General features: G+C 53.1%; 1 protein-coding gene across 1 annotated transcript in view; it reads right to left on the bottom strand.

Moving 5' to 3' along the window:
* LOC128824796 (uncharacterized) overlaps positions 1–14,469 on the bottom strand; it is a 63,401-nt gene that overhangs the window by 24,571 nt on the left and 24,361 nt on the right. Inside the window, exons 9-16 of the mRNA XM_054006707.1 lie at positions 14,136–14,228; positions 12,716–12,828; positions 12,107–12,242; positions 11,655–11,825; positions 10,983–11,087; positions 4,856–5,086; positions 1,701–1,763; positions 997–1,092 (exon numbers count right to left, since the gene is read on the bottom strand). Of these exons, the coding sequence (XP_053862682.1) occupies positions 997–1,092; positions 1,701–1,763; positions 4,856–5,086; positions 10,983–11,087; positions 11,655–11,825; positions 12,107–12,242; positions 12,716–12,828; positions 14,136–14,228 (1,008 nt within the window). The remainder of the gene's footprint in view (positions 1–996; positions 1,093–1,700; positions 1,764–4,855; positions 5,087–10,982; positions 11,088–11,654; positions 11,826–12,106; positions 12,243–12,715; positions 12,829–14,135; positions 14,229–14,469) is intronic.

The raw sequence follows: 14,469 nt of genomic DNA, 5'->3' as shown, positions 1-14,469 counted from the left end.
GACTGAAGGCAGAAGCAGTAGTAGTGACATCAGTCCTGGCAGATCAGAAGGACCTAGTCAGAGCAGAGGGAAAGGACTGTGGGGAAGTAATCACGGTGGCTCTCATGTAAAGAATAACGAGAATGTATGAAAGAGTGTGTCTGAGATAACAAAGCTGGATAATTGGGTATGTATGTTTTGGTCTGTATAGTCCTTAATGTTTAAGAACTGGCTGTCAGCATCCTATATGTGACTGGCCATCACATATAGAATGTAACCACTTAAAGCTATTTTCCAATTGTAGGCTATTGCAAGTTTGGGTACTTCAATGTGTACCTGTGCTAACAGAGTTTTATTTTGTAATATGTGTCTTAAATTGTAAGAACTTATGTTTCTGTTTCTTTAAATATGTTTTAGATTTACTGTGTTAGGGTATGTTGTGTTAAATAAAGGTTATTTTTGTTTTCTAAGAATTACGGCCTGAGTGTCAGTCCTTGGAGCGAAAGACTGTAGCCAGTCCTTTCAAGGGTCAACAGGCCTAGTCTATTCTGGGGAGTCCTCCAAAAGTTGGAGAGAAACCCCCTGGTAAATCTGCTAGGATGGACCATCCCCTTTCACCTTCCAAAACCACACAAACTGAGGATTCAGCTGCAAATATAGGCAAGCCATTGTAGGGGTGTCTGGAGTCTGGTTTTGAGGGGGTAACACTCCTGAGCCTGGTGCTTCAGAGTGGCCCTGTCTGCCTCGCTTGAGAAAAATACCCGGGTCCCCAAAAAGTCAAAAAAAATTTTGGGGGGAAAATCAATAAAATCCAGAAATCCTGGGAAATTTTTGAGAAAATCAGTAACTACCAAAATTGAAGGGTCTTGGTTCTGCAGGAGCTCAGGCTAGATGATCACAATGGTTCCTTCTGGCCTTGGAATCCATGGCTCTATTACACACATCCAGGTGGGTCAGATTTCGCGCTCCCTCAAACCATGATCCACCCACTCCCCCTGCCCCGTGGGGAGCAGTTACCTCGATCACCCTGGTGAGATTCTCCACTTCCTTCTGGAAGGAGGCGGCTTGATCCTGGAGGGCCCTGGTCTTCACCTGCTCCAAACTCTCTGCAAACTGAGAAGACAGACATGAGAATGGGGAGCCTCTGCCTTTAGACACGAGACAAGGAGCCCTTGAGGCTCTTCCTCTCTGCCTGGAAGACCCTGATCCCAGGCAGTACTGACAACACCACAGCTTCACCCTTAAATAGCTCTTCTCACCCAGGCAGCTCAGAATGCGTCACCTGCCCCACTGTACAGGTGGGGAAACTGAGGCACAGAAAAGTGAGGGGACATGGCTATGGTCACAAAACAGGTGCTCTGTCTAGGACCACGCTGCCTCCCCGTCGTAAATCCAGCTAGGCGCCTGGCCAAAGGAGAACAAGTCAGAGAAAGAGGGGACCATTCAGCCAATTGGACATCCAGCACGTCACCCAGTGCATGAGCTCATGTGCCACATCACACGACTCACACCACTGAGACACTGACATGTGGGGAGGGCCTGCCTGGAGGCTATTGGTGAGAGAGACAGGGGAGTGATGTACGCAGGTCCTCCCAGCACTTTGCAGGTACTCCTCACGGCACAAGCCAGCTTGCTGGAGGACCTGCCAACAGTCACCATGTCAGCTGCACTCACACCCGGAGGGAACATGGCACGTGAGCATGGGACTGCGTGATACAAACCTCCTGGAGCTCCTGCTGCTTCAGATGCTGCAGCTCCTCCCTCTGCTGGGCCCACTCCAGCTCCTACGGCACAGAAAACAGCACCTAGCCACACTGCACACCCCGCAATCCAGCCAGCCCCCACGTTGCCCAGAGCCCCATAACTGCACAGCCACAGAGTCCACAGGGCTGGCAAGAATCCTTAGCCTCAGAGTCCTGGCTAGACTCCACCTCAGGTCATTACATTCCTCCCACCCACGCTACTGCCCTGTCCCTTTACGGGATCCAAGGCAGGAGAACCTTTAAACTGCTATGCAGCATGGCTATGCCCTGGAAAACAGCAGCTGCGTCCATTCCAGAGGTGGCTGCATTCCAGCGAAGGCTGAAAAGATGGGATCTCTGCGCCAGCGTTTCTCCAACAGCGAGTGCCGTTCTTTCTCGTGTGCCATCAATACAGTTGCTACCGAGTTCCAGTCAGCTACCTTGGAGTAAACCCACGGGAAGCCATGGGGCTCACCAAGTGTCAGCCGGCCTTGCTGAAAGACTGTGGGGCTCCACAGGTGTTTTCAGGGTCATCATCAGTGACCTTTAGTGCAGGCGATGATGTGTGAGAAGAAAAAAGCCCAGCTCGACTTGCAGATCCCCCGTTAATGTTGCAGGTTGGGCAGCGAGAAAAATAATTTGACTGGTAAACTGGGCACGTTTGATATAGAAATTATTGAGACAATAAACAAGGACATTTCATGATGCCTCTTTTAGCCATTTTCAGAGCGGTCCAATAAAACTACTGTCTCATCTCACTTCCCATCCTCCTTAAATGTGTGTATTTACAGTTCAATACACCCAGACCCCCTTTTTCATTCTTATTGCTACAAGCATGAAGAAAATTCTGGTCCATGAGTAACTGAAAAGTGTCATGTGATACATCAGCACATTATTTTCTTGGAGACATTGAACACTGACTAGACCAATCAGAACAGAGATGTAACTACTTTATCCTGGTACAGCAGCCAATCAGACTGCACATGCCAACCTGTTCCTAACTGACTTATCAGAAGTCAATAATAGGGGTTGGTTTTTTTCTGGGTCTTTTACGGCTCACCCACACATGGCGTTATTCCAGAATAGCCACTGCACTTTCAATTCACCCCCCTTACTCCAAATTAGCTTTCCAATGTAGACAAGTCATAGAATCATAGAAGATTAGGGTTGGAAGAGACTTCAGGAGGTCATCTAGTCAACCCCCCTGCTCAAAGCAGGACCAATTCCCAACTAAATCATCCCAGCCAGGGCTTTGTCAAGCTGGGCCTTAAAAACCTCTAAGGATGGAGGTTCCACCACCTCCCTAGGTAACCCATTCCAGTGCTTCACCACCCTCCTAGTGAAATAGTTTTTCCTAATATCCAACCTAAACCTCCCCCACGGCAATTTGAGACCATTGCTCCTTGTTCTGTCATCTGCCACCACTGAGAACAGCCAAGCTCAATCCTCTATGGATCCCCCCTTTAGGTAGTTGAAGGCTACTATCAAATCCCCCCTCACTCTTCTCTTCTGCAGACTAAATAACCCCAGTTCCCTCAGCCTCTCCTTGGAAGTCATGTGCCCCAGCCCCTTGATTATTTTTGTTGCCCTCCGCTGGACTCTCTCCAATTTGTCCACATCCTTTCTGTAGTGGGGGGACAAAACTGGACGCAATACTCCAGCTGTGGCCTCACCAGTGTCGAATAGAGGGGAATAATCACTTCCCTCGATCTGCTGGCAATACTCCTACTAATACAGCCCAATATGCTGTTAGCCTTCTTGGCAACAAGGGCACACTTGACTTATATCCAGCTTCTTGTCCACTGTAATCCCCAGGTCCTTTTCTGCAGAATTGCCACTTAGCCAATTGGTCCCCAGCCTGTAGCGGTGCATGGGATTCTTCCATCCTAAGTGCACTTGTCTTTGTTGAACCTCATCAGATTTCTTTTGGCCCAATCTTCCCATTTGTCTGGGTCACTCTGGACCCTATCCCTACCTTTCAGTTTATCTACCTCTCCATCCAGCTTAGTGTCATCTGCGAACTTGCTGAGGGTGCAATCCATCCCATCATCTACATCATTAATGAAGATGTTGAACAAAACCGGCCCCAGGACCGACCCCTGGGGCACTCGGCTGCCAACTAGACATGGAGCCATTGATCACTACCCGTTGAGCCCAATGATCTAACCAGCTTTCTATCCACCTTATAGTCCATTCATCCAATCCAGACTTTTTTAACTTGCTGGCAAGAATACTGTGGGAGACTGTATCAAAAGCTTTGCTAAAGTCAAGATATATCACATCCACTGCTTTCCCCATATCCACAGAGCCAGTTATCTCATCATAGAAAGCAATCAGGTTGGTCAGGCATGACTTGGTGAATCCATGCTGATTGTTCCTGATCACCTTCTTCTCCTCCAAGTGCTTCAAAATGGAGTCCTGCTCCATGATTTTTCTGGGGACTGAGGTGAGGCTGACCGGTCTGTAGTTCCCGGATCCTCCTTCTTCCCTTTTTTAAAGATGGGCACTACATTCGCCTTTTCCCAATCATCCAGGAGTCCTCCATTTTATCTCCCCTTTAAAACGTTGGTTGCAAAGTAATATAATTTAAGAATGTGTGACCCAAAAGGGGAGTTTTCTGACACTGTTGCTCAGCGTGTACGTAGCAACACGCACACAGACTCCTTCTTTCAGAAACGACTGAGATTTATTGTCCCCCTCCCGGTAACCACTGACCGACAGGAAGGCAAGTTTCATATTTACTTCTCTCAGGCTGAAGCCAATTCCCCCTCCTCCACTTTTGGCCCAGACACCGGGGATGGGTGAGCTGCGTGCTGGTGACCTCTACCGGGGGCCAGGAATCCCGAGGCTGCGGGGTCAATGGCCACTGGAACTGCACAGTAGGGAATCCAATGGCCCAAACTGCCCCAAAGCCCCCTGCCGGTGGCCACACAGAGCAGCCCAGAGTAGCTGGGCCACATACTTGGTGCAAAGACCCCCGGACGTTCCCTTAAATTCCAAACTGAGCAGCTCCACTCCCTGACATGGGGCAGGAGCTGCACCTTTATGAATAAAAACCATTCAGCTAGGTCGGGGGAGAAAAAGAAGACAAGGGATGAGCACGGAAAGCCCCCCCGCCCAACTCAGGCTGGTACCTTCTCCTGCTGCATCTTCCCCAGCTGCCTGTCATGTTCTTCTCTCAGGTTCTCCATAGCATGTTGCTGCGCTTCCTTCTCAGCCGTAAGGGCACAGACGACCTCTCGCAGCCTCACCAGCTCAAGCTCCTTCTCCGACACGATCTTCTCCAGAGCAGAGCGTCTCAGCTCCTGCTCCGTCTCCCGCACTCGGAGGTCTCGGATCTGCCCACTCAGAGCTGCTGCCTGTTTCTGGAACAGAGAGCTCTGTGTAACCATCACAAACCGGCACGGGCTCCAAGAGGCTCTGGGGGCTGCTGGTGTCTGTAGAAGCACGAGGCGGGAGTAAAAGCATCATTCAAACAAGGGGTGGAAGAGGCTGAGCACAGCTGAGTTCATCTTCTGCATGTGGCAAGGCTCGATTGTCCCCTCCAGTGCATTCCTCAGGGCAGCAGTTCCCCAACTGCTCCTACATATCCCGCACGGAGCACCCGCCAGGGTACCTGGAGATCTGCCTAGTCACACGGCGCTGGCTCCTTGTCTCCTCATTTCCAGCTCATTCCTCAGGCGCCCAGGACCCCTTTGCCAGGCCAACTGCTCTCCCAGGAGCCACCAATGGGGCAGAGCTGCCAGCCCCCAGCAGGAGAGGCAGGGGGGCAGGAACAAGGCACCCACGCAGTATGGCATGGGGCAGCAGGGGACCAGGCAGCAGGGGCCGAAGGGGAGAAGGAGGAATGGAACAGAGGGGTGGGAGGAGAGGAGGAGAAAAGCTAAAGGAGACAAAGCGCTTAGCAGTTTTCATAAAGGACCAATCACTTGGTGCATTAGAGATAGTTAAAGATCCATCAGCACCTGCCTCTTACGGCTCCACTGCACATTGGCTGCAGCTACTGTGACCAGTGGGACGCGAGGCGGGGTCCCAGCGATGCCCCATGGGAGGGGAGGCGGGGTCTGGGCAGTGCCCCGGGCGAGGGGAGGCGAGGTCCCGGGCAGTGCCCCGGGCGAGGGGAGGCGGGGTCCGGGAGACACTCTGTCTATTAAAAAGCAACAAAGAGTCCTGTGGCACCTTATAGACCAACAGATGTATTGGAGCATACGCTTTTGTGGGTGAATACCCACAAGGCGTATTTCACATTAGGGAAACATCGGCAGACCCTGGCTGCAGGGCTTTGAACCTCCAGTCTGACTCCCCCTAGCAATGGCGTTCTCATCTCTCCCGTCGGGGGCTAGATGCTGCTGGTGTAGATTAATCTTTGATAATTTTTATATGACTTTACATTGTGCCTTTTTATATAACCTTGTGGTGGGTTTACCCTAGCAACTAATTGGTAACAACAAGACGGAGTGTGTTTGTGTGTGTGTGTGAGTGTAAGTGTAATATATTATATGCATATAATACAGTGTTAATGAATACATGTATTACTAATAAATGTGGCGTTTTGCCTTATTCCCCCTGAAAAGATCCTGTGCAGTACTTTAAGTACAACATTTTGGTGGAGAATGCGAAAGGGGGAGCAAGCATAGAACCCACAGTTATTATCAAACTGGTGTGCACACCGCCAGCTTTAGCAAGCCTGGCACTAGAGGAAAAAGAGCGTAAACTTTCAGTTAATTAACCAAACTCTGAAGGATATAGGAGTTTAGGTTTAAATTGTGTTATAGAGGTACATACACCCTCAGCCGTAGCAAGACTGAGCTAAAGAGGAGAACTTAGTGTTTCTCACTCTGATCCGGGGAAGGATCTAACCAAACTCTGAAGGATATAGGAGTTTAGGTTTAAATTGTGTTATAGAGGTACATACACCCTCAGCCGTAGCAAGACTGAGCTAAAGAGGAGAACTTAGTGTTTCTCACTCTGATCCGGGGAAGGATTTGTATAATTGGTGTATGAACCCTCGGTGGTAGCAGGCCGAGCAATACAGAGGGAGTCTTAGCGTCTCTCCCTCTGGCCCAGAGTGGGTTAAAAACATAAGATACAGATCTTGTTCTGTTAAACCAAACTCTGAAGGATATAGGAGTTTGGGCAGTGTAGTGTGGTTTATGTTTGTTTGTTTTGTTTTGTTTTCTGTAAGTAATATTGTGGTAATTTCACAATTTTGAAGAAAATGTTTAAAAAACGGAACCAGGAAGGGTGGGGGCTAGTTGGAAAGCCCACCCTCCTTGCTAAATTGGTAGTGGAACAAGGCTTGTGCCCATGAAAAGGAACTGTTTATTGGAAAAAGCAGGATCGGGCCCAGGCAAGCAATAGATAAAGAAACTAAAAAACAGGTTGGGTACAGAGAGTTAAAACAGCACTCTCAAATCTTACAGCAGCAGTAACATCAGGAGAAGAAACATTTAAGACCCCAGAAGGGGGCAGACCTTTGGGACCCCTCTGGAGATTGGGAAGGGGGATATTTGAAATATTTGGGTAAATTCCTCCTCCCAGGGCCAGAATGCCATTGAAACAGTTAACAACAGTGCCTGCTTCTGCCTCAGATCTCCAGGCCATGGCAAAATGGCTGAAGATTTTAAAACAGAATTTTTTTTTCTAGATGGAGTGTTAACGCCCTTTTACTGAGAGAAAGAAAGAATTTACACTCACAAAAAAATGCACCATTTAATTAGCATTTGTGCAGCCCCAAGTACCAAACACACTGTGGCAGGGACTAAGCAGGTTCTGCCAGGGTGAAAGCACTGTGCTAATTTGTTTCCAAGCTTCTATCTTTCAGGCTCTGAACCAGAACATCAGGAGAGCTGGTACCAGCTGAAGAGTTATAAAATACCATGGTTCTAGTGTCATGACAAAGTCTGTGTTCAGTGTTCTGTGTCTGTCTCTAGTGGTGTCCTGTGCTAGCATTGGGTCCAGAAAAAGAGGGGATACTACACTAGACAGGGCAAATGTCTTTTCCTCTCTCTACTTCCCCCATGTCCATCCAATTTATCAATCACCACTTGTGTCCAAAACACTTTGGTCCCCAGTGCATCAGGTTTATTTTTTGTTAGGTTCTCTAATAGTCATTTTGTTGTTAATTTTTGTTATTAATACATTTGTATTGTTAGTTACATTTCCTTGTATTATTATTAATTCCACACTTTCCTCTATGCACTCTGGTTCTACTTCCCCAAGCCCTGAAGGGTAGTTCTTGGGCCCCCATAACCTGTAAGACCTTGGCCCATAATTGTATGGCCCCATCTTTCAGGTCCCCAGAAACCTCTTGAAAACAACTGTTAAAAATAGAAAATTCTGCAACATTTTGGCAACTGAATGTTAGTTTAAGTCCAAATCAGCTTAACCTTGCATAACAACTGTGGTACTCCTACAAAATCTTATTTGTTGTGTGTGCTTAAGAAGTGACTTTTATTGTTTGATGGCTATTGCAGCATCAAACTTGGGCCTCATTTTGTTTGTCAATGTACCCAATTATTGGAATGGTAATGGTTTTGTTGTATTTCCAATTATTATAATTATAATTGTTAGCATTTGTGTTTATGTTATATCTGGTGTTTAGTCAATTGTAATGGTTTTAGTTATATTCACCTGGTTATAATTGTTTGGTTTGTTTGCAACAAATACAAAAAATTTATATGGTGACCGCTCAAGAATTGTTCTTGAGAGGTCAAAAGGGGGACAATGTAGATCAATCTCTGATAATTTTCATATGACTTTACATTGTGCCTCTTCATATAACCTTGTGGTGGGTCTACCCACGTGTGACCTCTGTTTTCATGGGACTTTGTATCAAAGCCTCATTTAGAAACTTTGCATTGCCCTTGGTATAATATTATAGCCCCTAAGGATAGAATAAGATAGAAGAAAAATTTCTTTTTGCTAGCAGTAGAACAAGAGCTCTCCCCCCCCCCACTCTTAATCAATTGCCCTGTTGAATGAATGAGGTGTGGATGAGCAAGGCATGGAAGGCAGCACCTCCAGACAGCCTAAACTGTTGGAGAGGGGCTGGGAGCCAGACCCAAGGACAATAAAACGTGTCAAGTGGGCTCATTAAAGACAAGCAGACATACCTACGGCCTCGGGGGTTAGAAGCAAGCACCTTCTTTTGGAAACACCCTCTTTGCAGCATTGGGACAACACTCAAAAGAAAGCAGCACAAAGGACCAATGGACACAGACACAGAGTTTGAATCTGGTATAGATTTGCATAAGAGGAAAGCTGCTATAAAAGTGAGGTGTCTTGCAGAGGACCCCGGGTCTCGTCTTGTCAACATGGGAGCATCGATCCGGATTAGGGTGACCAGATCACCAAAGACAAATATCGGGACGCGGGGGGGGGGGGGGCGTGGCGGGGGGGGGGGGGGGGGGGGGCAAAAAAAAAAAAAAAAAAAACTTCCTCCGCAAGCGCTGGAGGGAGGCCGGGGAGACTCAGGGGAAGCGCGGGGCCGGGGTGAGTGACAGTCCGGCCTGGTCCCTTGCAGGCAGGACTCAGTTGGGTGGTAGGGCGAGGAGGGGGGCGGCCCGCGGTGCCAGGCGGCGGCTGTTCTCCCCCCCGGGCAGCGGGACTCGGGAGCAGCCGCTGCTGCAGCTCCCACTGCCGCGGGGGGAGGAAGCGGCCATGGCGCTCCGCGGCTGCGGCTCTGGCGCCCCCGAACCCCCCGAGCCCGGGCCTGCTGCAGGGACCCAGCAGTGCACACGCTGCGCCCAGCCCCTGGCCAGTCGCGTCTGGGCTGCTGCCCAGCTGGTGCTATCCCGTGGCGGCCCCGGAGCGGGGGCAGCAGGCCCCAGCCCCCCCGTCCCGCTCGGTCCCGCAGGGGAACGAACGGGGCTGGGCTGCCGATGCCTCCGCTCCGGGGCCGCCGCGGGATTGCACCAGCTGGGCAGAGCCCAGACGCGACCGGCCAGGGGCTGGGCCCAGCGTGTGCACTGCTGGGTCCCTGCAGCAGGCCCCGGCTCGGGGGGTTCGGGGGCGCCAGAGCCGCAGCCGCGGAGCGCCATGGCCGCTTCCTGCCCCCGCGGCAGTGGGAGCTGCAGCAGCGGCTGCTCCCGAGTCCCGCTGCCCGGGGGGAGAACAGCCGCCGCCTGGCCCCGCGGTCCACCCCCCTCCTCTCCCTACCGCCCGACTGAGTCCTGCCTGCTCGGGGCCAGGCCGGACTGTCACTCACCCCGGCCCCGCACTTCCCCTGAGTCTCCCGGGCCTCCCTCCAGCGCTTGCGGAGGGAGGGGGAATGGTGAGCCCGGGGAAGAGGCGGGGATTCGGGGAGGGAGCCAATCAGGGGAGGAGGGGGCGGAGTCGGGGCGGGGGGGGGTGCGAGCACTTCCGGGCTCTAGGCTCCGGGGCATTTCCTTGTTTGTCCAGTTGTCCCGACCGCATGTCGGTCAGGACGCGGGACAAACAAGGAAATATCGGGACGGTCCCGATAAAATCGGGACGTCTGGTCACCCTAATCCGGATCGGCAGAAGCCCGGCTCCACCCCCTCCCCCATCTAACTCACCTGGCCAGTGAAGTTAAGGGGAGCAACTAATTGGTAACAACAAGACGGAGTGTGTTTGTGTGTGTGTGTGTGTGTGAGAGTGTAAGTGTAATATATTATATGCATGTTAATGAATACATGTATTACTAATAAATGTGGCGTTTTGCCTTATTCCCCCTGAAAAGATCCTGTGCAGTACTTTAAGTACAACACTGGCAGAGGTCTCCTGGCAGCCTGCCTTCACCCCGTTATTCTTCATGCCCAGGGCCGGCTCCAGGCACCAGCCCAGCAAGCAGGTGCTTGGGCCGGCCAATCGAGAGGGGCGGCAGGTCCGGGGTTTCCGCAGCAGGTCCCTCGCTCCCTCTTGGAGCGAAGGACCAGCCGCCAAATTGCCGCCGAAGACTGAAGCGGCAGCGGTAGAGCAGATCGCGATTGCGGCTTTTTTTCTTTTTCTTTTTTTTTTTCCTTTTTCTTTTTCTTTTTGCTGCTTGGGGCGGCAAAAACCCTGGAGCCGGCCCTGTTCATGCCCCAACAGTCTCGCCACCCAACTCCCACCAGGCCTGCACTGGGACCAGGGGCAGCGTGCGTACACACCCCTCTCTATTGGAAGTGGGCGAGGGGTGTGGCATACAAAGGGGGACAGTTTCTTAAACCTACCAAGCAAACCTCCCACCTTCCATTGCTCCTGCTCCCCTCCCTCCCCATGTGGAAACCATCTGACCTGAACCTGGGCTTCCCTCACCCTCTCCAGCTCCCTGAGCTGCAGTCTCAGTCGCGTGGTCTCCTCCTGCAGCTCCGTCCCCTCTGCCGTCCTCTCCTCCAGCTTGTTCTGAGCTTCCTCCAAGCACTGCAGCCGAAAGAACGCACACAATTCACACCGCGAGCTAGCCCAGGGCCGGGCAGGAGCGCGTCACACAGCTGCTGTTCAGACAGGGGGCGACCCCCCACTCACAGCGATGACAGCGTCCGGGTCATTCCCACCAGACGGTCTTGGGGTGGGGAGAGACATTGGGCTCTGCCATGAGTTATACCTCAGCCACAAGACCCTGCCTCCAAGGGAACCTCTCCTGTGTGGTTGGGGGACAAGAGAACTATTTACAGCGTGAGCTCTTTGAGGCAGGGACTGTGTCTCTGTGCTGTGTCTGCAGCGCCTAGCACCAGGGGGTCCTGGGCCATGACTGGGCTGCGAGGTGTGACTGCAATACAAACAATAAATAATATGGCTGGGAGGCCCTCCCAGCTGCTGAGGAAACAGACGCACCTGGAGAATCCCAGATCTCATGATGGGGAAGGACCCAGCCCGACATGGGGGTCCTTTGCTCTGCAGACACCACCTGCTTCCAGTGGAGTCTGGGAGGCGGCACCAGACAGCAGCACTTCAGAAGCAGCCGGGAGCCCCGGGGAGCTCACCTACCTCCTGCAGCTCCTCGGTCCTGGCTCTGGCTGCCCGCTGCTCAGAGAACAACTCTGCCTTGCAGCAGCTCAGCTGGCGCTCCAGCTCCTGGCGCTCCAGGAAGGACAAGCTGCCCTCCAGGTGACGCACACGGGACTTCAGCTCCTCCCGCTCGGCCGCTAGTGAGGAGACCTGGGAAATGAGCAGAGGATGGGATCGCCTGGCCCCGTGTCCCGCAGCGCTGCTTCCTGGCCCATGGAAACCCAGCAGCACGGCCTCCCGACTGTGCAGTGAGAGATCCCCTTATCCCCGCAGTGGGCAATGGGGTTTCCCCCTCCCCTCCCTACTCCATCTCTCTGCCCTTCTCGCCTTTGCCTCCTGTTTCCCCTCCCACCTGCAATGTGGACACTGCTCCTGCAATCCCCCATGGGAACCATCTGACCCACTGGCCACCCTGGGACCCCCACCCTCACCTCAGCCTGGAAGGCCCCCAGCTGGGTGCTGTGCATGGTGGAGCGCTGCCGTCTCAGCGCGCTCAGCTCCTTCTCCAGCTCTGGCAGCTCCCGCAGGCACGAGTCCCGTCTGTACTGCAGCAGCAGCAGGTCCGCCCTGTGGGAAGAAGGTACCGACACCCTCAGAGAGGCGGCACGCTTCGAGACGGGCAGCCTACTGAGGGTCTAGAGGAAAGTGCGGCGTGCAGAGGCAAATGGTCCCAGCATGCACTGCTCCCTCTGGGTCTATGCAAGGGCTGCTGAGATCATGAGGGAGCTTAGCCTACAGGGCCATCTGGCCTCCACGTGCCACGGGGTGGCTGCCATCTGCTCCAGTGAGTGCCAGCCAGAGGTGGCCCCCAGGCTCGCCCAGCACACTGCCAGGCCAGCCCTCCGCTGGGCAAAGTGCCTGTGTCACTAACTGGCTAAGAGCGAGAGGTTCTTGGGCCTGCTCCTGCTCCCACTGATCTGAACAGGCATTTTGCTATTGGCTTCAGTGAGAGCAGGCCCATATTTGCAAGACGACTCCCACACCCTCCGTCCAGCGCTGGCCTGCCAAGGTCCCTGTGTGCCCAACCTCACCCCAGGTACCTGGCTTCATCCGCTTTGCTCCGAGTCTCCTTCAGGCAGGACTCCAGAGTCTCCGCCTCCTTCTGGCTCCTCTCCAGGGCCCCACGCAGCAACTCCAGGTCCTGGACTGCGTGCTGGGAGCAGAGGGGAGGAAAGGTGTCAGGAAAGGCACATGTCCATCTCCCTGCCCTACCACCCAGGCCCTTCGCCTCGCCACAGGCCGAGCCCACTGCAGCGTCCCCACAGGCCCAGGTGCCGAATGGGAGCGGAGTCCAGGCGGGACGGGTCTCCCCCAGACAGCGACACACACGAGTGTTGTTCTCCCTTCCCCGACAATGCAACAGCAGCACTCAGACAGGACTCTCTTGCTGACAGAGCCAAACGCTTGGGGTCCTTCAGCAAGAACTTCACCCCGATGGGCCTAGGGCTCTGTAGCTTCCTGCCTTGGTCTGACAGGGCCAACATGACAGATCATCCCTGCAGGCCCCAAGTGGGTGCCGTGGGGAGGTGTTGGAGCCCATCAGACCCCTCCACTAAGAAGCAAGAACAGAGGCCCAGGAAGAGGCCAAGCTGCCCCCGCCACAGGGAACTCCCCACCTGCCTGACTAGATTATACTCGCCCTGTCTGGGGCCCATCACCATGGTATGTGGGCACGACAGATGACATGTCAGGCCAGGTTTTACACTTGCCGGCCCAGCTACGTCACTTAGGATGGGAGATTTTTATGCCATAGCTGTGCTGGCAAAAGCCCCGGTGTAGGCTCGATTCTACCAGCTAAAAAGGGCTTTTGCCAGGATTGCCCCTTCGCTCACTGAACTGGAATAAGCTACTCCAGCAAAGGCCCTTTTCTCCAGTATACTGCATCTCCAATGGGGGGGTTGCCAGTATAGCTAGTACCAGTATAACCAGTATAGCTAGTACCAGTATAACCAGTATAGCTAGACTGGCAAAACTCGAGTGTAGATTAGACCCAAGCCCCTGCCAAGTCCTGGCCAGGTGCTTTCTCCAAATCCCACGTGTCCCAAGGCCTCTCTCCCAGTGCTGGAAGCTGTCCCAGGACAAACAACGCGCAAACACAGTAGGAGCCCCAAGAAGCACGTGGTCTAGGGCTGAGTTTAGCCGGAGACCAGCAAAAGACGGCAGGTCCATCCATGACTCAGGCTGCTCCATATTGGGAGCCAGGTCTCCCACCCACACTCCAAGCCTCCCTTATCCTCCCTCCGTGGTGGAGCTGCGGGGTGCTGATCCCGTCTCCTGGGTCCCATCAGTAGCTCGAACCTCCCCAGCCACACCCTGCCTTGCCCTAGCAGCAGCCACCGTCTCTGGACACGAAGTGCGTGTGAACAAGGGTGTGACCCAATGCTCTGATGGATCCCTGCCGGCAGCTGGTTTGTCTCTGCCCCGGCTCCTCTCGGCTGGATGGGGCTGCTGGGAAAATACCTTTTTCTGACCCCGGATGTCACTCAGGGACAAGTCAGCCTCGTGTAGCTGGGATTTCCTCTGCAACAGCCTCTCCTCTTCAGCGCCCAGGTCCTGTGCAATGAATCAAACACGCAGATCGCTATGGCTCTGACCTACCCTAGCAGCACTTCCCAGCAGCCCCTTCCAGCAGCTGACACAACCGGCCTCAGCCACCCCAACCGCTTCTCTTATGCAAATAGCAGACAGGTCCTCTTCCCTGAGTTCCCACGTTACCGTCCAACCACTCTGTGTTTGCTGGTGTGCACGTGCATTGAAGCACAGTCTTTGCATCCATGACCATGTGCAAGGGGAC

The sequence above is a fragment of the Malaclemys terrapin genome, chromosome 16 (genome assembly GCF_027887155.1).
Source record: "Malaclemys terrapin pileata isolate rMalTer1 chromosome 16, rMalTer1.hap1, whole genome shotgun sequence".
NCBI classification, from domain to species: Eukaryota; Metazoa; Chordata; order Testudines; family Emydidae; genus Malaclemys; species Malaclemys terrapin.
The sequence above is the reverse complement of the archived record's forward strand: the minus strand, read 5'-3'. Positions and strand labels throughout refer to the sequence as shown.